The sequence below is a fragment of the Lagopus leucura genome, unplaced genomic scaffold, assembly GCF_019238085.1.
Source record: "Lagopus leucura isolate 7727_CA_CO unplaced genomic scaffold, USGS_WTPT01 Super-Scaffold_100014, whole genome shotgun sequence".
NCBI classification, from domain to species: Eukaryota; Metazoa; Chordata; class Aves; order Galliformes; family Phasianidae; genus Lagopus; species Lagopus leucura.
The window spans coordinates 3,399,682-3,427,592 of record NW_024962268.1 but is presented as its reverse complement, the minus strand read 5'-3'; the positions used below and the strand labels follow the sequence as shown (position 1 = coordinate 3,427,592).

Sequence of the window (27,911 nt, the reverse complement as noted above, 5' to 3'; positions counted from 1 at the left end):
ATTGCTCATTTCCTTGTAATTCCACTAGGTAAAAAATGGTTGTGATTGAACCAGAAAACCCATCTTCAGTTTGTGCCAGCAATGATTTTCTTGGATCAGGTAGATTTGGCCTGCTTGCCCTGATAATATAAAGTGATAAGCTTTCTATCTAATCTGTTCCAAAAAATATCCCAACTATTCAGCTACCAGCGTACTTTTGAATCAGGGTTCCGTGCAATTATTATTACACATCTAAGATTATTAAAAAAGAAAAACATGGAAAAAATTACTACAATCCCATATCTTGCAGAAACTATTAAAAACAATCACTGGCTACCAATACAGGTACCCTAGAATAAATACCAGTAACATAGTTCTAACCATGACTAGCAATGATGAATTATTTTTCTTCCATTAACATACCGATGGGTTTTCCAATTATTTTTCTTTATTTAATTTTAAGAAAATGCTTGTGTCTGCTATGTTTAGGAATGCCAACAAAATAACTTATAATTATATCCTTATAAAGGATATTCATTAGAATTGTACCTTAGTATTTGACTGATTAAAAAGCTCTTGCAGAAGGAGATTCCCTGAGGTAATAAAACAAGTCATGTTTACAATTAAATCTTAGTGTTTTGGATTCGTGAGTAGCCTAGTGTAGTTGTTTTGATATAACAACAACAATGGATATTAATTTCTTATATAAAGAGGCACATGCTCTTTAAAAATAGAAATGAAAACTTATTCAACTGGTCTACAGTTTTTCTCCCTTAAAGGATAATGCCACCATCAGTTACATCAGTGTTGACAAACTCAGGCTTGCCAGTAAGTTGCCCAGCATTTATAAACTTCTGGAAATGTTTTTCACTTTATTTGAAACTTCAATTGAGTGACATGAGAAATAGCACAGTGATAAGAGAAGAGACACACTGTGATTTGGCAGAAAACTAGAAAGTTTTACTTTTTTTTTTTCCCCAAAGGAAAAACAGGGAAAATGTCCCAGCCTATTTGCAGTATTTTCGTGATTAGGTGGTATTTGTTGTGAAAGACATACCAAATAGCTAAATAATCTTTTTTTTCTTATTATTGCTAAGACAAATTATGATTTTAATCCATCCAAAACATCACTATTGCTGTAAAGCTCATACTTAACTATTTATCTTCATCTGCTGATAGCAAGGTTAAAGGATACGTATCTTTACATACCTTCTGTCTGTAGGATACAGCTCTACAGTAATGACATCAAGAGAGTTCCAGGCTGAGATGGTGAGGCCATTATAGAGGCACAACATACCTATCATCATGGATTCACTGGTCCCAAACCACAGAAAGAAACAGCTTATGCCAGAGAGAACCATGGAACCACCTATGTATGAGATGGAAAAAAAAAGAATTTGAAGTGGAACTGTACTTGAAATAATGACTTTTCTTTGCTTTGTCTAACATTTTATTCACAGAACGTAGCAAAATAAATGTCTCATATACTTGAGTTAAAAAAAATAAAGAAATATCCTTAAGAAGAGAAAATGTCACTTCGTAAGAAAAGCTTTGGGCTTGGGGATTTTTCCCATTTTAAAGTCAAGTCCATACCTAGCATTGTTAAACGTCCAATTCTATCCATCAGAAGAGCAGAAACAATGTTCCCTGGTAACACTGCCAACGTTCCCAGAAAATTAACAAAATAAATCCAGTAGGCACTATAGTCATCATCAAAGGAAATCTGGCATCCTGTCCTGATGTGAAAAAATGTGCAATTTATAAAATCACTGTCAACAAATTTATATTGCTCGAGATCTGTGGAAAGAAGAAAAAAAAGTTTTCAGCCAACAGTTGCCTCCATGTTCACCTTTTGATTAAAAACACTGCAAATTTAGACATCCTTAATGACAGCTAGGAGATTTTACTGCTTCGTAAAATGGCACTAGTTACCACTGTTAATTTTGATAGCCTTTTCTCTTAATAGAAAGATACACAAAGGTCATAAAGAGGTCATCGGAGACCCTGAATTAGGTCAATTATATCAACATAGTTCAATCCTGTTTGGACTACATTTGGTTTGGGCCTTATTTAATGGGCTGGCCTTGCATAAAAAGCACAGGATTTCTGCAGGTTTTTATCAGTCATCATTTCCATTGTTCCACAGTCTTGCTTGGTATCAGACCTATGTTTTTCATACCTTTCAGAGAGAACCTCTCAGATAAAACAGCCGATAATGATTACTTTGAGTTCTCTTAAAAGAAAATGTTCATGCAGATTTCAGATTAAACTTGTTTTCATTCCTGAGAGGACAGTTTGGTTTTCAGCTCCATTCTCGTCTGAAGAAAATGTACTAAAAATGTATCTGACAAAGTGATGCAATTAGTTCTTTGTTTATCAAACTGTTTGACTAATTGTGAGCTCTGCAATCTCAGCCTAATCTGAGACTGTTTAAATATTCCTAATTAAAGCACAACTAACCACAAACATTTCTGGCTTCCATTTTTTAATAGTTCTGTGTCTAGCTAATTATTTTGAAAGCTATCAGTCAGAACCTGTTAGGATCTGTCAGCTGGTCACTACTCTACCATGACACTGGTGACATTCTCATGCATTTCTGAATAAGAATGCAGTTGCATTACTACATGCAGTGGTTCAGGCCATTCTTTTTTAAATAACATTTCAGAGGTCTCTCCTTATGTTTCCTCCTTTGTTTCTTCTCTTCTCATCAGCCTTAAAATCCTTATTCAAGAGTACATTTCTTCCAAATGAAAAAAGCTGGGCATTGCTTGTCCTGAAGCCTAACTCTGTTGCTAATACAAGAGCTACAGAAAAGCATTAAAATTGCTGTCTATCTTTGAACACAAGCTTTCTTGGCAAGATTCTGCTTTTACTTATAATGTACAAAAATTGGGGAAAAAAAAAAAAAAAAAAAACACAAAAAAACCCCACAACAACAAAAAAAAACCACACAAGTCCTAGAATGTTTAGTAGATTGGAAATGATGAGATAGTATGAATCCTGAACTTGCTTTCCCATGCTACAGCAGGCACAATATACTTTCATGTCTTCTAGGCCAGAATAAAATACCTGATTAAAGCAACCTGTTTCTTTTCTTCAGATTGGATATCTTTAGGAATCTTGAATATCTTTAGGAATGTTGAAAATCAAGAAAAGTTTATTATCTGAGTCCATATTAGGCCTGCAGTATTTCAGATGGAGGTGTGATCCTTTCTCTTCTGATACTACTTACTATTTCTACTATTACTCTATTTAGTGAAGCCTGTTGATTTTACAGCTTTGTATTCCCTACAGGAAGGCTTCCTGTGTGCATTATCAGAAATTCAGAATTTATAATCACATCATAAAAATTAAATGAGAATATACAGATGAAGAGTGCAGGTTTTTCATGTAATACCTGTGTTGTAGAAGGTGGTATTCACAAAAGTGCAGTTCCTGAAGTATGTATTCAGGGAAGTTATGTCTTCAAACACACAGTTCTTAAAAAGTGAATCTTCAAAGGTTACTGATTTAAACTTCATCATGACAAACCTGTCCAGCACAAATAATTTGTATCAGATTCCTTTCACAGATTAGAAACAGCAACAGGTCCACTTGAGGCAGTTACACAGATTTAACAGGCATCCTTCTAAGAAATCACACCTCCAGAAACAATGATTACTTAATGAGACTCAGGAGATGTAATAAATGATTAGCTGACTCTGGAATATTCTCTTTCAGAAAAAGGACTAATGAAGTACATAGCTGCACATAGCTGCTGGCCATAACAAGTGAAAGTATTTCCACGAGAATAGTTCAATTATGTCATGACATTCGTGCAACAGTCTTGTAAAATGAACAGTACTTGCAATTTAACATTACAGTCATAAATTGGGATCTCAAACACCAGAAACCCAGCCTCTCAGAACAAACAAGCACCTGTTGTTACCAAAGAGCTGGAAAGAAAGAATTTTTGAAAGAACCTCTACTTCTCCAGAAAAATACACTGAGCACTGTGTGAGGCTCAAGTCCAGAATGTACCCATTCAAGATTTAAAAAATGGTTTAGACTGGTTTACCATTATCACAACAATTATGCTGGCATTTTATACAACTAGATATCTAGCTGAAAGGATGGGTTTCCTAGCTCTGTCTGTGAATGTAACTGCAATTATTTTCTGCATAAGACATGCACAAATGTATTGTCAGCAGCTTTTTCTATTTCTGAACATCCTTGTTCCTTCTGACCTTTATTTAACTCTTTGGTTTTTGATCATGACTATCAATCAAGTTATCAATAGATGAAGTTAAGGGCAAATAATTTTACTAGTAGTTACTTCCTAACTAAACTTTACTAGGCTTAAAACAATACTGTAAGACTTTTCCATTGTACTCTTAATACTAATATCACGGTAACAAAATTAAAAAAAAAGACAGCTGTAGTAACATAGCAGCATCTTTCCAATATACTTCATTTTACGTAGAGGTCTGGAAAAAGATGAGATTAAAGATGTACAGTTTTGCTGGCAGACTTCATTCAAAGTGGCAGCACTTCAAAAAACAATCTTTAACTGTTGCGTAAGAACTGTTAAAATAGCAAACCCTTCCAAACATAGATCTGATTCTGTTCTAATTAAACCTGATGTGATCAGCTAATTATTTGTCTTACTATTAGTCTGATGGTAGGAACAGCAGTACAGAAAATATGTTACATTTTAAACAGTAGGAATTACACCCTCAGCAGTGATGTTTTTGGAATTACATATTGACAAGAATGTATAGCAAGAACTAATTATGATTATCATAGAAGAAGAACTACTAGCTAATGATTCTCTTTCTGTATTGGTCAGAAAAGCAGGCGTTCTCAGCCGATTAGTTTTACTTACTCTATCATTTCTCATTTCCGACACTGGTTATAATCAGGCTGGCGTTCAGTATCAACTCATTAGCATTTTAGATATAACACTTTCCATTTAAAAAATTAACTTAATATCAGAGGAGAACAAAGAGCATTTAGCAATTAGATTAGTCAGATGTAGTAGGAAGGACAGACTGCATGTCCTACAAGCTCCTGATGCACATATCAAGTTTTGACAGGAAATATGTTGTGACTACATTAAAAATGGAATCACAGTGATCTGAATTCAAACCAAACAGAAACGTAATGAAGTAAAAAGTGAAGTATTACAGTATCTTCCAGCTGAAGGAAACAGTGAAATTAAGAGTGACAGGAATACAGAAACATTTGTGGATAAAGAATATCAAAAGAGTTCACCTTACTGCTCAAAATAGCTTGTGAATCTCAAGTAGCTGTCCGATGCCTGTTGAATTCACATACTTGCAAGTGCTTTTGAGTGGATTAGTACTGGACTTAATGTTTTACAGTAATTTTTAGTCCAGATTAATAAGATCTTGGTTGACAGAGTATAAAACATCTAAAACTTACTGACTGTAAGTGGTTCTTTGCTGTTAGGAGAACAGATGTCTCTTGGAAAGGAACTGGGATGTAATTGTTGGTTTAAAAATGAGATAACTGGTCATTTTTGTCTGCAATGCATAAGTTGTGTCAAAACTTGAATTCTTATCAAAGAAGAAGAAAAGCCCTCAATTAATAAAATCATTATTTTTATTTCTTATATATATCTTTTCATATGGAAATAATAATTGCTTATCTCCATGTTATCCAGGAGACCAATCAAAGGTGGTTTTCTTTATCTCTTAAGAGAAACCAGACACTTAAAACAGCTGTGTTTAACTGTCTTCTAAGTTACCTAGTATCCATAAAAGTCTAGTTAGAGCCTTAATAAGTATACATTCAGTTTAAAAGAAAAAAAGACATTGCCAAAGTGTTGTCCTCCCATTTTAGAGCTGCTTTGGACTAGTAATTAATTTCTGTTTTCCTGTGCTAAGATCTTATCCTCTCAATGTTTCACATTTTCAAAGAAGCATCTTAAATCAATACAAATAAAAAATAGCAACGTTAATGAAAGTACATCCTTCCTCTTCTTCCTGCAATGTTGTGACACATGCTGGGTCTGAAAACCTTTGAATCCTACTGTGAAAGGAAAGACTGTTAATGTGAGCTTTCTGGTCCTCTTTTCAGTCTGTTTTCAGGAGTGCAGGGAGCAATGTTGGCATGAGGGATCCAATACTAAAGTCAGCAAGGTGTACACAGGAGCACTTCTTATATACCAACACACTATTCAAAACTGAATTATGGTAAACTGTATGAGATTGAGAATAGAGACATAAAAAAAACCAAAACAAACAAAAAAAAAACTAACAAAACTATCAACTACCAGTTGATAGGGGAAAATGTCATATTAATTGGACTTCCCAGAATACATGCATTTATTTATCATTAAGACAACTACAAACCTGTCATTGATGTATTCTCCGCTGCTATGAATTTGATTTTCCAGTGTAAAGTTGAAGACAAAATTTGAAACCTCCTCGTTGCGGAAAAGTTTCACTCGGGATGCATACTCATCTGATTGAAGGTGTTTAATGACATCAGGAAACCAGACAGATAAGCCATTGTAGCTGTGAAAAAGAGAAAATGCTGTTATGTCCTGGGGTCTGATCCAACGGGACCACAGTAGGGCTGTGCTGCCAGAGCTCTGATCTGCCATGGTCCACACATCTTGGCTTTTCTCTGTTACCATCCCTACCCCTCTACCTGTTTCTGTCCCAAAGGGTGGTGTTACTACTTGTCCTGCTTCTTGCTGGGCAGATGAGAAAGGCTCAGACAACAGGCCCTGTCCTGACACAGACTGGGAAGTCCTATCGGCATCCAGACATGAAGAATAAAGCTCTTCATAAACTGCAGACCATGGGAGCTGCCAAGATTAATCTTTTTCTAGTGTTTGTTTTAAATTTTGCCTTTAGACACAAACAGGCAGACTAAGAGATTCTAAACGGTGTGTAAATTAAGCCTAACCTGAAGACTCACTGAAAAATAACTTGAAGAATATGAATTTACTTTCAAGTTGTGGCACAATGTTCATATTTTTAAAATGTTGAGACAATCACAGTTCTTCTGTGCTTGTCAATTGCCTGTATAAAAATACTGAAAGATTTCAATATCAGAAGACGCCAGTGTTCTATGATAGACATCCTCTGAGTCAGGTATAGACCAAGAACAGACTATACAATAACATTTTTTATAAAGTTACTGAATAAGGACTTTAAAAAAAAAATAAAAATCCGAATGACAGAGATTTGCACGCAGATGATTCTTCTGTCAAGTCCATAAACAACGATTCAGGATCTCAACTGCTCTTACCCAAAGGACAGGGTGAACCACACGATTGTGAGCTTGACTGTATTGTCCTTTACTGGGTAGTTGAAGCATCTCATGAAAGTCAACCAAATCTGAAAAGCAGTAGGAAATACACTCATTTTAAATTGTATTTTGAGTAGTTCTGTTAAATGGTACAAGCTTCTTTATTCTGATTTGCTTGCTTCCTCAGGGAATCAGAGAGAGTGGGTGATCTTGTTGACACAGAACTGGTAGCTGTATTTCTGTTACAAGTCTGTCTTCTGGCTTTCACCAAGTGATGTACATTCTATGCCTTTCTTGTTTCTTTTCACTTTGTCCATTAATTCAGTTGCTCTCTGACTACACAGAACTGTGTTATCCTTTATGCTGCTTCATTTACTATCTTAAATAAGTATGTCTCAGGAGCATTTCCTTCTCACCTGTGAAAAACTTTCTTTTAACATTTTCAATGATGTGGACTGCTTTTTCTGTTTTGTTTTTTTTGTTTGTTTGTTTGTTTTCTTGTTTTTGTTTTTTAAATTACTGAGTATTCACTCAACTTTCATTTCAAGGTTTGACAATACTGCATAATTTTGATTTTACAAAAAAAAAATTGGAGCAGGATCTCAATGTGTATGTATTAATCTTTTAAAATTATCTCTAACGTAGTTTTCTTGTAAAATATCTGACATATTAAAAATATATGCATATTCAATTGCTTATAAGGCTTCACTGACATCCATTTACACAAGTTATTCATGACTTTACCATTTGTAGGTAAAAACTTTCATCACGTATCACCTCTTCACATGTGTAGATATTAATATGTATGTTCAGTACAAATTATGTTGTGGAGATTGAACAAATGTCAGCAATCACTTCTGTAAAGGCCAGTGAAACATTTTTCTCCTCTGAAGTTACTGTGAACACCTGTGATTCATCTATGCCTTTTCTGGCCCAAGAAACTAGAATCTTACACTGGTTACTGACTTTTCTAGTTGCATGGAAAATGCAGGATTGCAGTTATTGCAAGCATTACTTCAAAAGAACTTATTTCATTTCTAAATGCAAATTATAAAAGATAATTGCATAACAAATAGAGATGTTGTTACTTACACCATATAGCTCTGTGCGAATTCTAACAAAACACCTCCTGTACCAAGTTCCTGTATCACTCTCTATTTCTATGAGCTCATCTATCTGCTTCGGAGTTTTAATTCTGTTAACCTAGAAATAGAAACAGAACAGCAAATATTTGCATTTTCTTGAAGCACTGAATTGAATATCAACAAATATTAGAAGGTTTAAATAAATCCCATAAACCAAAAATGAACAGATATTAAACCAGTGCTTAGATGAGGAATGTTTTGGAAACACGAAAGAACAAGCACACTTTAATAACAATGGTCATTATGAAGGGTATTGGAAAAGCTCTACTTTCAAACCATGCAGGAAATCCTTTTCCTTTGATTGAAACAAGATGTTACTGTGAGGTTTTGCTCAAGTTTTGCTGTACATATCTCTAATGCCATGAAGGATAAAATGTTATTTAAACCTTCAGCTAAGCATGCTCAGAGTTTGATATTTTTTTCTGACTTGCCATTAACACGTCACTGAAGGTCTATTGATTAACTATACAGTAATGATACAGAAGCATTTGAAATATCAAGAATTAATACTTGAATGGCATTTTTCTCTTGTTCTTATTTCCTGTAGTAGCAGACAGGGAACTCTCCTTGTGTTTCAGATGCGCGCTTTAATTACCCTTTTTTAAGGAGGAGAGAAAGAATTAGGTGAAATGGGCTGGAACTGTGCATGTTATTGCTGTTATGAGCAATTATCTTCTGCATCTAAATTGAAATAAGATGAACAAACATAAAGGAAAAATACAGAAATACCAGTGACAGAGAATGTAATGCTGCTTACAATGCTGATTTTATCTTGCATAATGAAGTGTAGGAAAATAAAAATTTTTAATATGGTCTTATCTATTTCTTGACCTAATGAATATACTATAGAATAGTTTTATCTGTCATTCCAATAATAGCAAAACACAGCGTATTCATGCACAGTTCATTTAAAATATAGATGAATAGAAAGCATAGAAAGAAAATAAGTAGAATGGGGAAAGTGACAGATATATGAGAAAGGAAAGACCAACAGACGGGGTATTCAATTTTTGGCTGCTGTTTCTGGCAGCCAAAATAGATCCTATTTCTTAACAAAATGAGGACACCACCCGCAGATGTATCAGAGTGGACTACAGGGAATCAAAGAGTTGTTGTATTAATGGTAAGGTTCTAGTTTTCAGTCTACTGCTTTTTCAGATGTATTATGTTTAAGAAGGACCAGCAGCCCCATCCCATTAACAGAAACAAAACAAAGCTCACCAAGTGGTGTTACCTATAACCAGCCTAATTTCTGAAATAAAAAATCTCACTGTCTTGCTAAACTATTATATCCAAAATCTGAAACCTTCTCATCATGCCTTTTCCAGCAGCAATAATTCTGTCTCTATCATTTATTTGATTTTAGATTTTTTAGACTTTCTATGAAATATTTTGTGCAAAAGACTTGGTCTAGATTTAGAGTTGAGTCCTCTAATATTATCAAAAACCTTGTACCATAAAAACTTCCTCAAACATTTTCATGCTACATCTCTGAGTGAAAAGAGCATTTTGAATAATACTCTTGGAGTTAGCATACTTCATGAGCAAGCAGCTGAGATGCAGCCTTTTCAGTGTCCAGGCCACCTGATTTGTTTGGAGCAGTAAAGGCTGGGGGGATTATACATGTCCAAGACCACTACGTGTGACTAGGAAAAAAAAGCCCATGGCTTTGATGGTCCTTGAACACACAAAAAAGCTCCTATAGAATTCGGACAATGGTCCATCTGGACCATGCAAATTTAGCTGTCATTATGTGAGGGATGAAGAATTGAGGGGGGCGGGGGGAGGTGAGGGAGCGAAGGGAGGGTGTGAATACCTATTTAAATGAAAAGAGAACCTCTGTTCAATAGCAATGTGCAGAAATACATAATGTTTAAAATTCTACAGAATTTTCCTGAGAAGGAAAATATTAATAGGAAAATGAAAAGATTTTTTATACAGAGCAGTGAAAGAATGGAGAGAATTTTGGTTTCTGAGGTAGAATGATTTTTATTTATTCATTTATTTGTTTGTTTTTACTTTAGCCTTTAAACCAATTATCTAAGTAATGCATATTTTATGAACCCAGGGAGGAATTTAAGCATCTATATGAATCCTTAACAACTTGAACTCTGTTGAATCTCAGAATACATTTTTGAAAGTATTTTGAGCTATTTCCACAAGTTCCACATTTTTTAACTAGATTACATCTAATTTGGAATTTCTGACTCTTAAACCAATTGCTCATCAATTGATGCATTTCTGTTCTAAAGGTTTGAAGGCAAATTCCGCAGTAGAATAAGTAACAAGAATAAACAAGACTTGTGGAAAAAAAAAAAAGAAAAAGCATCTCAAAAATGATGACATTAATTTGATTCAGGAAAACGAGTAAAAAAAAAAAAAAGCACCCTAAAATTATAGAAATATTAAAGTTACACGAGCTGTTAGAGTAGAAAACACACCATCAAAGTTTATCTGCTTGGTGTAACTGTTGTCAGAAAGCAGAGGAAAATGCCAACACTTAAGTTATATAATGATATTGACCTAAACCAGATGAAACTGTGGAGCTCAGGAAAGCTAGGAGAATGACTTTTCAACACAAAATGTCACAGTGGCCAGTTCTTATTTAAACCAAGCAGAGAAAGAGAGATAGACTCAAAGGATGTCTGCAATTCTTTGCACTGCGGGCTTAATACAATAAATTGCTAACAATTGTCCAATGAGGAGACACATTTTCTAGTCATACTGCCACAAGCCTAGGTTTGGGGGTGTAGAGACTTCTGCCAGTGTGTATCCCTGGCATGCAATGTACTGTTTCTAATCAGCTCCTTGTTATTGTGTTTTCTCAATGGTCTAGGCAGAAACTGGCAAAAATCCCAAATAGTGATGTAATACTACAGCTGATCACTTCTCATATTTTTTTGCCCCAGCATGTTTCTGTCTTCTTCCCTGTGCCTAACCTAATAATCTGAGTGGTGGGTAGGACTTAAGCTATGACTGACAGGCTCTGCAATGGATCAGTGAATAGCCATGCTGGCAGAAGAAACTGAAAAGGTGACTTGAGAGTAAAAATACCTTCAAAAGCAGCTCAAGTTAGCATGAGTAAAATGTGAAATTACACCTTAAGTGTATAATGTGAGTAAAGACAAAAAAAAAGATAAGGCTAGGTTGGAGAGTATTAGGGCTGGGTCACTGGTATACCAGTAGCTGTAACATGACAGATATGCTAAACAACCTTCCTTCAAGCTGAATTCTTGAGTTTCCTTCTGGAAAAAAAGTTAAATGTAGGCTATAGAGACTATATCCAAGACAATAAGTTGCAAGTGGTGGAGTAAAATTATACGGTCAGATGGTCATTCCTAAGGCTGCCTGCAAATACAGAACCTACAAGAGGGTTTCTTAATTGAGTTATATGTGCATTAATGTAAGAAGAAAGCCCTGGAAGAGGAATAAAATTTTACACATGGCTATGAGGGGGAACAGAGCACCAGCACTCCCATGATACAATACAAGCTGGTAAAGGAGGCTGGTTTTCAATGTAAAAAATGCTTTCTGCTGTTTAATCCTACTCTATTTGGGGAAAGGGTTGGGGTGGGGAGAAGAAAGAAAAAAATGTATATTATTAATAAATAGAGAAGGTGGCATAAAAAGGACCCAAAGCTAAATAATTTCTCCTCCACATAGAAACAATCCATCAGTATTTTGAGTATGACTTTATCATGAGATCTGCAAATAAAATATGTATCTTGCAAGATATTTTGAGAAAATTAAATATCTTCAAAAACAATTTCTCAAAATAATGAATATGAGTTTAAAAATATATTATTTTAGCTGGTAAAAATGAAAAAAAAATCAAACTCTCAGAAAAAAAAATATCAGCTGATTTAGGCTTTCACATATTTCTATTGTTATTATTAAACATAATAGAAATTACAACTGGAGTCCATTTATTATCCCCAAGAACATGCTGGCCAAAGGCTGAGATCTTAAAATCTGCTGAATGTATAACAATTTCATAGGAACTCAATTCCTATACTTAGATATTTACAGTGCAAATTATTTGCTTTGCCATGTGGAGTAATAATATTGATTGCTTAAGCACTCAAGATCTCAACAGTCAGCAAGCTGGCTGATGAACCAGCTGGGTGGTGAATATTAAGTGTAATAATACTCACTGTGAAGACTTTCTCAGGCTGACCACGAGCTCGCATGTTTGTGTCGTGAATTTGCTTGAGTATCATCCAAGCTTCATCATGTTTTCCAATCTAAACATTGGATGAAAGCATAGCCACTGAACAATCTTATTGCCTGTTAGACAAATGTTACTGTGTAAACAGAACCAGAGAATCACAGAATCACAGAATAGCATGGCCTGGAAAAGATCTCCGGAGATCATTTGGTAAAACCACCTGCTAAAGCAGGTTCCCTATAGTAGGTTGAGCAGGAAAACGTCCAGGTGGGTTTTGAGTATCTCCAGAGAAGGAGACTCCACAACCTCTCTGGGCAGCCTGTTCTAGTGCTCTGTCACCTTCAGAGAAACTTTTCTTGTATTCAGAGGAAATTCCTGTTCTCCAGTTTGTGCCTGCTGTACCTTGTCCAGTTACTGGAGACTGCTGAAAGCACTATGGCCCCATCCACTTGATACCCATCCTTCAGACATATCTAAGCATTAATAAGATCCCCTCTCAGTCTCCTCCAGGCTGAACAATCCCAGCTCTCTCAGCCTCTCCAATGAAGGGAGATGCCTCAGACTACTCATCATCTTTGTGGCCATCAACTGGATTCTATCCAATAGTTCCCAATCTTTCTTGAGAATTGAAAACAGCCCTCCAGATGTGACCTCACCAGGGCAGCATAGAAAGGCAGGATCACTTGCCTTGACCTTTTGGTCACTGTGTTTTAATGCATCCCAAGATACCAGGATACCACTGGTCTTCTTGGACACAAAGACACAGTGCACCCAGTTCCTTCTCTGCAGAGCTCCTTTCCAGCAGATCAGCACCTAACCTGTACTGATGCATGCAGTTATTCCTCCCCAGGTATAGAACTCTACATTTGCCATTGTTGAACCTCAAAAGGTTCCTCTTCACTCAACTCTCTAGCCTGCCCAGTTCTCCTTGAATGGCAGCACAGCGTTCTGGTGTGTCAGGCATTCCTCCAAGCTTTGCATCATCAGCAAATCTGCTGTGGCTGTGCTCTGCCCTTTCTGTTTGGTAAACAGTTCACACAGCACTCATGGTTGCATAGTTACATTCCATTGAGGCCCACGGATTTGTGTGCATTGAGTCTGCCTAGATAACCTCTAACCAAATTCTCCTAGGCTGAGGGGAATTCTTCCTTTTCTCAGACTCACTCTTATCTCCAGAGTACTGGAATTCCTGCTAGGTAGCCTTACCAGTAAAGACTGAAGCGAAGAAGGCTTTCAGTAACTGCCTTTTCAGTATCCTCTATTACCAAGGCACTTTATTCAGCCCATGTTTTCCTTTTGCTACTGATGTAATTAAATATGCTTTTTTTTTTTTTTTTTTTTTTTGTTGTTGTTGTTGTTGTTGTTGTTATCTGTGATGTCTCTTTCCAAGTGTAAACACAGAAATCGTTTTGACTGAAACCCAAAAAACAAGTTGAAAGTTATACCTCCAGCAAGAACCGTGGACTTTCTGGCATAAAGGTGAGGGCTACCACAGAAGAGACACAGGGCAATGCACAGACGATCACAAATACTCTCCAACTGTGAAACTGATAAGCAGATCCCATGCTGAAACTCCATCCTAAGAAAGAAGAAATTCACAAATTTTCACAAGTATAAATGATTTCACAAGTAATATTACACTTTGAATTTCAATCTTATGCATGTCAACATGGAAGACATACATACTATACAGAATGAGGATGAGGAAGTCTATGTCATGTTTTCTGGCAAAATCTGTACGAAAGTAGTCACAGTAACGGAGAAGGAATGCCTTGATCATATGTAAGACTTAACATACAGACAGGTAGTTTTGCTTGAATACTGGAAGGAGGAAGAATTAAAAATCTCTTACAAATACCAAGAGGATATATTTTGTTGATTTTTCTAACACTGGATGTTGCACCAGTGTGTCTACTAAATGAGAAACTTTTTAAAAAAATATTATCTTTTACTGACAAAATCAAAACCTATTTGTCTTCCTAAAATCTTCCTCTTATAAGCTATTTTAAATGTTAATGAATATTGGGCACTGAGTTCTCATAGTAAACCATTAGAAATAAATGAAAAAAGCAGAAACAGTAGAAATTTGTGAAAAATATTCAAGAAACATTGCAGAAAAAATCTACAACAACATGCTTTTAGGCTGCTAGAAAGAGAAGCTCTAAAATCAGAGTAAATTGCTTGTAAAACTCATGCTCTTGGACCTTCTTCAAATTAGTATCTTGTAACTCAGCACTGAAATACTGGCATATGGTAATTTCTTTCTTATTTCTTTCTTTCCCCCCCCTTTTTTTTTTAGGTGTATGCGTGTATGTTAATCTATTTTTGAATTAATGTTTCTATTCCTTGAGTTGTACATATGGTTGAGGCCACTGGTTCCTTTAGGTGCAGATAATCAGTATTTTGGAGTTTCGAGAGCTGCTTTTGCTGCAGAACTCACTGTGCTATTTTATAAAATTGAATATTGTGGAATAGTTTGTAAACCTTGCAAAACAAGTTTGCAATAAGTGACATTTTAGTAGCTATTCTCTACAAAGACCTAATTTCGACACTCTTAATAACACCAACACATAATGTAACATAGTGCAAAATTTAAGACATTTTTAATGCCTGGTTTCTACTTTTGTAGTTTTCCAGAGCACTATACAATTTCTTCAACTCTGCTGAAAGTAAAATGTCCTCCACATCTTAATTGGATGTACAGGAAAAAAAAAAAAATAAATTAGTGTTTAAACTTCTATCTGACATCAACAAACTTAACTCTGCAGAAGAGAAATTGTAATCATGTTAAGATCTTAAGCAAAAAAAGATGACATGAGAAAACATCTCATCTGAGAAATAGATCTTGAAGTATACGTATGGACAGCAAAAGACAACAACAAGAAGTACTAGAAAAAACTCATGTGAAACTTCGGAGTCGTTAGTTCAGCTTTTTAATAAAACATCTAATTGCATGAATTGGACTACTGAAATGATAGAATTTTTAGAAATAAAAATCTTAAGAAAGACAAAAACATGATGTAGGTAATTACCTTCAGTCTGACTTCAATACAGTAGAATATTTTAGGCAAAATATTGAAGGAAAGCTTATTAAAAGTAGGGTGGGAGATAAGAATAACAATAGTGATTGAAGTGATTACCAGAAGAAAATGGAATACTGGCTAATGAAAGTCCTAATGCTGGATTTATCTGATATACTTCTTTGCTAACTGATTCATTCTGGACGAAGTACACAGTAAACTAAATCTGACTGGATATCAGTAAACAACTGGTACAGCATAGTGCCAAATGTCTTATTAAATACTTCTTTAAATGAAGTGTTAATCTGTAATGAATACAGTATATTTTGAAATTTAAAAATCTCGTGTTCTGCATCATAAATTCATTCTTAGGAAAAGATCAGTTTTCTAATTAAAGTACTTGCACCCATGATGTGTCTTTGCCCTTTATCAACAGCTCTATGAAACTGAGCTGTAGAACTGGGAGCCTGTTTTTTCTTATTCATTACAAATTTTCTGAGTTTCAGAAGATTTATCAGATTTATTTACACCCTTATTTAGTCTCAGAAGACAGAAGTGAAATCAGCAACAATATTGGTGATGATCATGGACTGCCATTTTACTTTTTTTATAAGGAAGGTTCCAGATAGATATACTTTCCTCCTCCAAAGTTCCATCCAACAAAAAGAAGATACCTAAGATGTCAACCTACATTTGATGATAAATTTTATTCAAAAATAGAAAGTCAAATGAAAAAAATCAAGATTAAAACCAAAACAAAACCAGAAAGTAAAGAAAAAAATAAAGGAAGGTTTAGGGTGAGTTGATAAGTCAATTAGGAATCATGCTGGGGTATGTATTTTGTACACATTCTATTATAATCATTCAAATGATGTTAATTATATATGTTAAGCTACAATACAAAACCCTCTGGTATACCATTCCGGCAGCAGTGCACCTTCTAGAAAGGAGACAACAGAAGCAAGGCTTTCATCTCTTAGAACAACACAGTCAAAATGCCATCTCTGGTCATTTAAACCGCTCCACAATACTCACAGACAGTACTATATTTACCCTGTCCGCTTTTTACCAGTCTGGTTTATACTGTGAGAGACTTAGCTTCCTAAATAGTATTTCTGTGTAAGAAATTTTTATGCTAGTTTTATACATGTTGTAAAACAACAGCAGTATCTCTGTAGCCAGTCCTCAAAATTGACAGTAATAATTTACTTCAAGGTGTTTTTTATTAAGGTAAGTGAGCTATATTGCTAATTAATTAATTTAAAATTTAAAAAGCCACATTAATTAAAAACAATGACTGTACTGTGTATGCTGCTGTCATCTTCACCATTTGCAAGACATATTTTTACTCGTCAGAATGTCTGAGAGCTTGTTAAGTGAAATGTTCATCATAGTTTCTATTGCTCTTATTACATCTTTTTCTCCTTGTATTGGATGCTGCAGTTAATCCCATGATTTATTGTGTCTGCAGAATTAATGATAACAGTGAATGTGAGAATTAGAAGAATTGGTAGAAAAAGTGTTGCAACACATCTATCTTGAGACTGTCCTCCTACTTATTCCTTCACCACCCAGTAAAAGAGCAGAACAAGCATGTACCTTAAATGCAGAGCAAGTACAGATTTATTCTTATGTTGACCATCCCATTATCTGGTGTCATGAGCTGATATGGAAAATGAAGCGATTAGAATAATTTTGAATTCAGCTCTCCAAGTGGCTCTCATAACCACTGTCTATGAGTCTTGAAATAAAAAGGAGCTTGGCTGTAACTCAGTTTGCCTTCCCCTTCCCTGAATCGAGATACAATAGCAAAGACGGAGAAGCTCTACTCAGCAGCATTCAGAGCTCTGTGCAGCAGCCCAGAGCTCAGCTCCACCTTTGCTCCCTGGCTGTGCTGTGTTTCAAGGCCATTAATCTTGAAAACAGTGCCAAGCTCCAATATTTTATGAATTGCTGAAACCCTTGCCCCAAATGCATCTTGGGAAAAGTTTACTGTAGAGCAATGTAAAATCTGCAGTGATGAAATATGAAGCCAGTGCACCAGCCTTCTTGCTGAATATTGTGTTCTCACTGTACTGATTACTGAAAGGGATCAAGTGAATCACAGACACGGCAATTACTGATTACAGAGCCACAGCAGAATGCAGCAGAGCAAAAGCAAAATGTAAGCAAAATGCTGCTATCAGTTACAGTCACGGGCTTATGTATGAAGTTGAATGTCAACAAAACCTTTACCCTAACGGTATTTCATCTGTTTTGTAATATTAATAAGTTAAAAGGATATTGTAAATCAGTTCTTGCTCCAAAAGAAAGAAACATGTCATAGATTTTCTGAATAAGCATAGAAATAAACTTGTCCATATTATGCTGAATTTTTTCAATTTACATTGCTAGTAATGGCTTCTAGATCACGTGTATTTTTTTTACAGTGGTTAGGTGATGACATACTGTACCTAATGAGAGCTGATCAGTGGACATAGTCTACTTAACTTTCCAAAATGAGGGCTGAAAGGGAACTTGATAACTCAGCAAGTCATTTAAGGTTTTAAAGTGCAATGTGAGCAATAGGAAAAAAAAAAAAAAAGTGCTTACAGACTGTATAAATACTGTCTAGCAAGGAAGTTTTGAAATTCCAGAGGAACAAAGTTATAAAGAACCTTTCAAAAACCTAAATGAATATAGGGATTTTATTGCTTGTTTCTGTTTTAAAACACACTTATTCACCACAACCAGGACACATAGGCTCAGTTTTAATATTTTTAAGGTGGAAACACTTCCAGTAAGTGTGTGATTGACCTGAAGTGCCACTTGGCGGCACTGTTACCGCACATAATACAATAATCAATTAAAAATGCACAAATGCTTTTTGTTTGTTCGTTTGTTTGTTCACTGGGCAATGTCGAAGCTAAACCAACCTTACAAAAATGACTGGAATTTCGACATCTGGCAGAACCAAAATACTCTACCACTGAACTTAAATTTAGTCTGTCCTGATACTGCTAAACTTAGCTGTGAGTGACATCCAGAACTTGAACCCAAATATTTTAGTGCTACTGATTGGAATAACAGTAAAACACCGCTGAAACTGAAAAACAAGAGAGTTCATCTAAATCACATAACTGAGGAATATTCTTGATACTTTCAAGAGCCTGAGTGAAATATACTGTCTCTAACAAAAGCAGAAATAATGTTTCATAATTATTCTTTAATTATATTGATGTGAAATTCCAGCAGCACAAAGAAGAACTTATGTCCTTCATGTGATTAGATTATTAATATCCCACGGGAAATACAGTGATACTTTTAGCCTCGATTGATAGATATTCTTTAACCCCATTGACTCAGCAGGTAATTTTTGCAGAATAATTCAGGAAATAAAATAACCAAAGTGTGTCAGGCCATGATTGGGTTACCTTGACAGAGCTGCATCTAAAAGACTCTAATTCTCATTCACATCTGTCTGTCTCTCAAGCTAATGCTATTAATCCCTTACAGACATAAGGATCAACAGTTCACTGAAAGAAGAAAGTAATGTTGCTAAACGAATGTATTTTGCCATGTATTAAACCCAGACTTTGTCTGCTTACAATTGAAACCGTGATTAAAAGGAACAAAGCGTTTTTTAATTACATATTCCTTCTCCCGCTGAGCAGGCAGTTGTCAGCTCCTAACACTCAGCATTTGCCAGCACTAACATCTGCAGACCTGAGATTATCAGGCCTCCAATCTTTTTGGCTAAAATATTTGCCATTTAAATAAGCACTAGGTCAGCTGCAAGCAGTGCTGACCACACCTAGAAAATCACCTGCTGTCTAATAACATCAGAAACAAATTCTCTATCCAGTATATGGTGCTGTAGGCCTCAAGCTTCAGTACTTCTAAATAGTGACATCAGCAACTTGATTTTTAAATGATTTTAATACCTGCTCTAGTGCTGCTTAGTCTATTATTTTTCTCTGAGGAGAATGTTAGTGTATACTTCATACAAAAATGAGATACTTGCCTAAAGTTCATTAAAGTTTAGACACGATATGTCAGCCTTTCACTTGAATCCATATAAATAGTCTGTGCAGAATCTAGAGCTATGAGCAGATCAGGTTTCTGTTTCCTTGCTGTGGAAATGCGAACATAGCTGTGATAAGCTTGATAAAAATCCCATAAAAAGTAGATTTTATTTGAATACCTAACAACGTTGGGATGGGGCCAGGTGGGTGGGAAGAGAAAAAAGTGTGCAAGTGTGGAGTGCAATAATCCCTTGACCCAGGTGGATCAAGGCGCTGTGACTCACAAGTGCAAATACAGGCAAGAAACTCATCTCTGAAACGGCGGAGATTGCAGGACATGATACTACAGTGTTAAGTAACAACTCCTATTAAGGGAAATGCAGAGAATATTCCTTATATTATATAGAATTATTTCTTATATCCCTTATTTAGGAAAAAGAGCTTGAAAGTAATGGAAGTTAATATAGATTGACAGTAGTCGAACTTTGCCCGCTGTTCAGATGCAAGGCGTGAAAAGAGCCCTGATGTGCCATCAAAAGCTGAAGTACTGAATTTTCCTATAAATGGTTGCTTTTGTTAAATTCCTGCATCTGAATTTGGCTTTGGAAAATATTCTTTCATTTAAAGATTTGGTGTAGATCCACATAATCATACAGGGAGATAGTAAGACTCATATGGTACCCTTTTCACACATGTGGAAACCAATTCTTGCACTAAGTGCTTGAATCTAAGATGCTTTAATACATACTCTTAGCTTTAGCAGTCTTTTCAGTGTCTTGTTCATATTATGGGGAAAGGGAAAGGAAGGCAGCTGTAATGCTAACTCAGATCTGTGAACAGTAACTTTATTTGTCTTAACTTTTACAGGCATGAAGTCTAGAAGCAAACTGTGAATTGTTGAAAGCCATAGTGGTAGCAGACAGTATCTGGAAAGAAAACTAAATTAAAGAATGATCTAAGATTTAGCTTAACAGCCAGATAAAAAATGAGCATAAAAAATTAAAGCATATTTTTTCCAGTATGAGTAAGATATTTAGTGGTTTTGCTGAATTTACATTACAGAACCAAGCAGCATGAGAATTGAGAAACTGAAAAGGTGATCATAGAATCATAGAGTGGCCAGGGTTGGAAGGGACCTCAAGGATCAATAAAACCCAACTCCCCTGCCACAGGCAGGGTTGCCAAGCACTAGATCAAGTGCTAGATCAGATTGCCCAGGGCCCAATTCAACCTGGCCTTAAACACCTCCAGGCATGGGGCATCCACAACCTCTCTGGGCAGCCTGTTCCAGTGCCTCACCACCCTCTCAGGGAAAGACTTCCTCCTGACATCTAATTTACATCTTTTCTCCTTTAGTTTAAAACCATTCTCCCTTGTCCTATCACTGTCTGTCCATGTAAAGGGATGATTTCTCTCCAGTATCTTCTAAATAGTCGTGTACTTAAAACAAACAAACCAAAACCAAAACCAACCAACATGAAAAAAAAACAACCAACTAATAGAAAAAAAAAAAAACAAAACACAACAAAACAAAACAACAAAACACAAAGCAGAATTCTAGGCCACTGAGGGTTAATATTGTGCTGATACCATCAGAAATCTCATCACAAGCACTGTGGCACATAATTGATCTGGCTGTTTGGCTGACTGAGTCTGTGGCCGGAGAGATTTACGTACTCATGTAATTCTGCAAAGTCCTTGCTTGAGTACGGCTCTGTGCAGCTGCTCACTTAGAGCACTTTACAACCCTCAGAACAGACAAAGAGGTAAAATCTGCTAGAGACTACTCTGAGAACAGCTTTGGCAAGCTCAGTATTGAATCATCCCTGTAACTTAGAGGCTTGTCTGTCTATGAAGAAAGGGCTCTGTCATGCTTTCGAGAGACCATAGATCAAGCAGATTCAACTAATGTTAAAAGGAAGAGTAGGGAGTGCGCATTTACAAGAAGCAGCTGTCAGAGTTTAAGAATACTGTGGTGAGTATGCATCCTGAGCCCATGAAATCAAATGGTACTAGAAAGAGCTTTGTTTGCAGGATCTCACTTTTGATTTCTTGTTGATTTCCACCTCTACATTTCTACATTAGTGTTTTCCATTCCTTTATTGTACCACACCTAATTAATAAGCGATGAACGGATTGCATATGAAATTCGATATGTCCGTTTGGACAGTACCAGAGAGTAATGATAGAGCAAATTGCCAACAGATGATAAAATCTAACAGCGTAAAATGGCTAAACGTTCTGTGGAATAGGCTGAAATTTTTGCCTGTGACAAAATCTGATTACACTGTTGCTGAGTGGTGACTTCACTCTACCAATAGGGAAAACACATTCAGTAATCTCTGTGTGCTTTACTGTAGGGCTGTCTGCACCCTGCCCATAGCTCTGAGCTCACAAAATGAAACCACAATGGTTTCAAATACACACTTGGTGTGTATGTACAATCAGAGGAAAATGTGATTCAAACCTTGAAATTATTTTACTGCGGAGCTATAAGAACTGCTATAAAGCTAAGCATTTGGTTGAGAAGTTGTTGCAGACACTGTTAATTACAGCTGTTAAGTGTAGAAGCTAATTGAAAATGTAAGTGCTCCTGTCCTGGTCTGGGACTTCCAGTGATTTATGTGCATCTGGACTGAGGATATTTAAACGATGGGCTCACGGTGAACAAGAAAAGAGAAGCAATTAATCAAAAACGACAGTCAGAAAAAAGGCACAACAAAACACTGCAGTTCATGAAAAGACAATGGGACCTATTTATCTAGTCTAACTTTTACAAACAAAGCAATCATTGAAATGCTGCAACATTTTCTGAAGAACAGGGAGAGGATGGATCATTTACCAGTGATGTGCCTTTCATCTTCTGCATTCTGCTGCAGTGTAATAACACAGCATCCACACAGTTCAAGGAGGTCTTTCGAAATGTAACCTTGTTATATTTTATTTGTTTAGAAAATTATTGCATGAAAAATTCTTGTCTGTTTTTCTTTCCACAAGCATTTTAGTACTGTGATTGCAGTCTCATTTCCTATTTTGCTTTTTATCTTTTATTATCTTTTTTTAATTTTAATTTCATGCAAATAAATAACGAACAATATCATATTACTGAGTCAGATAGACTAGGTAGTCAGTTTACGTAATTTAACGATGTGACTAAATGCACATGCTCACATCTTCTAACTTGACCGATTGAAAACATGGATATTTCTGTACCTACAATACTGTGTGTCAGAGGACCTAAATTCAAACTTCAATCAGAGTCTTTCAATACAGTATTATTTGCCCTCACAAATTCAGTAGTAATGACTTCCAGTTACAATCTGTCCTATTTGTCCAAAGTGAGAAGAAGATTTTTACTCACAAGAAGCAGTTGAAGTGTTTCAAATGTAACTACAAAAGGGATCAAGAAAACTACTTATATGTTTGGGTATATGGGTTGGACTTGATGATCTTGGAGGTGTTTTTCCAACCGTGGTGATTTCATGATTCCATGATTAAATAAACAATAAATAATACGCATGTTACCATTAAAGTAATGCCTCCCATGTATTTCTATGGAAAGTACAACAGATACAAAGAGCACAATAACACTATGTGATACATCATATTCTCAGCTACAAAACACTATTTTCCAACATAGTCACTACCATTGGCTGTGCATTTTCACCAGAAATCAACAAGAGTGCATGACACTCTTGTAAAAATCTGCGCCAATGGAGATGCCCCACTGTTGCCACTGCTAAAACACACTACCCACCACTTCACCGTGCTCACATCCACTGTTTGGTCTTCAGAAAAACTCAGGTACTGTCAATGAATGTCACTGGGTGGCATTTTCCCGCACAGAGGAATCCAATGCCACATCTTTGCTTCATACACACTTCCCTGTCAGATGTTGTTTTGTGAGACTGCCCCTCTGCAGCCATCCAAGATACGGAAAGCTGCAACTCTACTCAGCACTGGTAAGACCTGGATTATTGTGTCTCATTTCTGGGCTCCTTGGTACAAGAGAGATGTGGAACAATTGGTTGAGAATCCAATGCAGGGCCATTAAGATGATGACATAGGAGTACCTCTCCTACGATAAGAGGCTGAGAGAGCTGGGATTGTTCTTCCTTGAAAAGAGGAAGCTCAGGGGGATATCTGCAAATATCTGAAGGGAAGGTTCTAGGAAGATGGAGGCAGGTTTTTTTCAGTGATGGCCAGAGCAAGAGGTAATGAGCACGAACTGGAACACAGGAGGTTCCCTGTGAATCTCAGGAACCATGTCTGCTGTGATGAAGGATGAAGGAACACTAGCACAGGCTGCCCAGAGACTGTGGGGTCACCTCTTCAGAGATCTTCAGAAGTTGCATGGATGAGGGCTTTGTGTAGCTCCATCTGAGCAGGAGTTGCACCAGATGGACCCAGAAGTCCCTGTCAACCCCAGCCAGTCTGTGTTTCCGTGATATTCCTCATAAATGAGGAGCAGAGAGAAAGGAATTAAGAAGGATCACTTAGTGATGGCCGGAAACCCTTAAGAAACAAGGCTTTGTAACTTCTCTCACAAAATATCTTTAGGTTTTTACTGAACCTGCAGATAAGCAAATTTTCTCTTTCAAAGTTAAATTACAGAGCCCAGCAGGTTTTATTTGAAGCTCACTAATGAGCATTCTTTGTGATCAGTAAATAGATGTGGTAAAAGCTACCTAAGCTTCCAATGCTTATATATTCCAATATATTTCAACCTATATTCCAATATATTGCAATATAAACATGTAAATGACCATATCAAACCCCGTATAAGGGCACGGAAAACAACAAACTGATAAACAAAGTGATCTGTTTTGCTTTCCTAGCTGGATTTGCAAAAGCAGCTGTTTTAAATTCCGCTGTGTTCTGTCATTCTTGTTTCTAAAAATGAAGATTATTTTTTTTAAGTATACACATTTAACATAATCTCGTTTCATAGGATTTTTTTTCAAAATGAGAGCTATCCATGAGTAGGGCCTGATAAATCAAGTTAACATTAAAACTGTCTTGTACCCACTTTAATTAATTTAGATTTTTAAAGTATAAATACAGTTTCAGCCCTCAGGATACAGAATTAATGACAATGCACTAAGTATGGAGGAGTACAGCACACTGGGGATCACTTTGCCTCTTAGTGGAATACTGAACAGATCAACAGACATTGCATCACGTAGTATATGTTGCATTATATATTATAGAGGAGATGCCCTTATGTCTGATCTATTCGATTTGTGCAGCATAACATCATTATAGTTAATTCAGATTCAACATTAGCAAAACATCTTTTAGATGGCCAACAGTATTTTCCATTGGCTATGGCCCCACAGATTCATGGATTCATAAACCAGAAGTTGTACTACAAATTCAAAGTATGTATAAAGAAGGTAATTTTTAAGAGCTGCTGCTGCTTTTAAAATGTGTATAAAACGTTTCCTCCACGTTAAAAAAAAGGAAAGGAGAGGAGAGGGGAGGGGAGGGGAGAGCAGGGGAGAGCAGGGGAGAGGAGAGATTGCTTTATAATTCTGCAGATATATTTTGCATTAATGGGCTCTTTATTACTGAGAAAAGGCAAAATAAGCTATTCCCTCACACATTTTCTTTGTTCTTGACTATTAACAAAAGTGAGACATCTGCAGAGAACAGATCTTCTGCAGAAAACAGAAACTACTGTATAACAGAAGATGGAGCCTTGGACTGAGATTTTTATAAATTGGCTGCTGCTATGGCTTGGGTTTGTTCTGAGCTCCTATGAAAAGGCAGAGTAGGAGGAAAAGTCTTAGAAAAATGAAAAAAATATATATTCATCTTAATTAGGAGTGCAGGATTTTAAAAATGGAGAAGTATGTGGCTTTTCACCAATTTTTCTGCCATAGCACATTTACTCAACAGAATAATCTCTCTTTCCTTTGAAGCTACCAGTAAGAAATGTTTGACAGACAAGCATTTTTCCACATGTTTTGGAAACAGCAAATACTTCTCTTTATTAATTTGTGTTGTCTTCTATTTCTCCTAAGTTCTGAAGATATCTCCTTGTTTTGTCTCTGCTTTTGTTTTCCTGCCTTTTTCTGTCCTTCACCAGTACTCTCTTTTCATTTAATTGCTCTTTGAAAATGGGTGAAGGGGAGTTTGCAGGGGGCATCCAATGCAGCTACTTGCTCCAAGACAGAAGCAGTGACTGCCCCTACACTATTCTCAAAACATATTTAGCTGATCTTTTATAGAGATGTTTAGTGACTCCGATTTTACTACTTCCACCGGAGTTTTATTCAGGAATATTTATCTAACAGATTATTAGGAAGTGGCTCTTCCTTTCCATACTTCCTCTCCTTGACTAAAAGTTCAGCTCATTACTTTCTGTCTTATCATCCGTGAGCTATTTATTCCTTTTTCCTTTGCAGCTAATCATGCCTTTCTCTTTCTTCTTTCAGCAAGATTAGAAAAGACATCATCGATGGCCCTTGTGCTTATCTAAATTAGTGATGGTATCCTATTTCAAGATGTTCCAACTTTGAACAAACGTAACTGTTCTCCCAAATTTTCAGTTTATGTTGATCAGATGCTGACATACAAGCAACCACAGTAAATCATCTCTGTAGACACAAAAGAATTTTTTCCCCCTTAGTTCTTTAGAGTATAGACACTGCAGTGATGCAGCAATATGAGATCAGTCGAGCATGGCTCTTTTTGTTATAAATCATGTAAGCGCATCCCGTATTTTTGATTGGATGGGTGCACAGCAGAAGATTATCAAATTCACCTCTAGGGACTACAGCAAAGGAAAGACGGAAGAAGAAACTCGGTGATCCTTCGCCAAAGACAAAATGATGATTTATAAAACATTTATAAGCTTTTTTGAACTTTGCTGCTGATGAAATGGTGGGAATAGCTGATGAAATAGGCATGAGAGAAATTGAGCTTTTTGTCTAATGCTCAGACCCACCTCTAATGTACATTTTGGAATTTCAAAGTGCTATACAAAATATCTCAAAAACATCAATATCATCTAAGTAATAGCCACTTATTTACAGCATCCCCATCAGCTTTGACACTTAGAATTGTATATATTTGAGCAGACAAATTCTAACTAAGCTTGTGTTACAGATATTAATTTCTGTGCAATCTCAATATGGTAAATAACAGCTATTCTACAGGCAGTTAATAGTGAAGTTAAGACTCAAACTTTTCCATAGTAATCAAGAATTTTTTGTATTCATGTGTAGTAGTAAACTCATAATTAGAAAAGAGTACAAAAGATAATTTGAGATGGATTACTTCTGAAAAAAGAAAAATAAAATAAATGAATATATATATACATACATATAAGGTCAGCAAAAAATCTGGCTTCTGGTCTTTGTAAAACAGCCCACCAATAACTTTCCAATTTCCACAAAAATAAACGCTGAATGACAGAAAAATCTGCTTTTTATTATATTATATAAAGTATATATCATGTAATATGTAACTACTGTTTCATGGCATTCATTTGAAATAATCGTCACTACAGAAGACTGCAACCTCTTTTTTTTCATTTCAAGACACTTGTCTCCCCTAAACAGACTAGACTGAAATCTCTGCAAGTGAAATCCCTCACAGCTGCTGCCTCTCAGAAGGATCCAGATCTGCTCATCAGAACTGCAGGATGGATGGCCACTGATACCCTTTTGCTTCTATTGCTTCTTGAGGATTCATCATGCTCTATGAATACTGCACAACACTAGAATATGATCTCTTATCCCAGTATTGTTGCAGTCAGTTTTTATTAAGGAACTTTTAATTCCAACAGAAAGACAGAAAAAGGGAGCTAAAAGTTTGTCTTTTTCCTTAATTGCCATTAACTAATTTTAGTACATTGTGTCCTCAGTTTAGTCTGCTGCAAATTGAGATTAACTCCTCCATTAACAGTGCCTGGTGCTGAGCATGCTCTGTGCCTTTATATACTGTGCCTTTAGACCTCCATCTCCACATCTGCATTGCAGCTCCATCCAACTCACTTACATCCATTCCTGTTTTATTACAGTATCATTCACTGTTTCATATGTAAGGGAGGTTTGCTGCAGTTTTGAAAGTGTGTTTACCTTTTTAATCTCCATGTGGATGACACAAGAACAAAGCAAACATGGCAACAGGAAGTACTACAGAAGCTACTCCAGAGACATCTACCAAAAAGGTGATAATAAGATCTTTTTGATAACCAATAAAGTCATTTTTTTTCAGGCAAATTGATCCGCTTCAACTCAACTATATTGTCCTACCAATAGAAATGCCAGAAATAGAATAGAAATAGAAATAGAAATAGAAATAGAAATAGAAATAGAAATAG

The 27,911-nt window shown here is 36.1% G+C and overlaps 1 protein-coding gene across 3 annotated transcripts in view; it reads right to left on the bottom strand.

The window, feature by feature from the left end:
* The window catches only part of SV2C (synaptic vesicle glycoprotein 2C), a 65,289-nt gene that overhangs the window by 5,257 nt on the left and 32,121 nt on the right, over positions 1–27,911 (bottom strand). For 2 of the 3 annotated variants that reach the window (XM_042875343.1, XM_042875345.1), the window contains 8 exons: positions 14,001–14,134; positions 12,542–12,631; positions 8,335–8,445; positions 7,243–7,331; positions 6,336–6,500; positions 3,377–3,510; positions 1,573–1,776; positions 1,189–1,348 (listed from right to left, as the gene is read on the bottom strand). In XM_042875343.1, coding sequence (XP_042731277.1) covers positions 1,189–1,348; positions 1,573–1,776; positions 3,377–3,510; positions 6,336–6,500; positions 7,243–7,331; positions 8,335–8,445; positions 12,542–12,631; positions 14,001–14,134 — 1,087 coding nt within the window. The remainder of the gene's footprint in view (positions 1–1,188; positions 1,349–1,572; positions 1,777–3,376; positions 3,511–6,335; positions 6,501–7,242; positions 7,332–8,334; positions 8,446–12,541; positions 12,632–14,000; positions 14,135–27,911) is intronic. The other variant, XM_042875344.1, reaches the window with a different exon arrangement.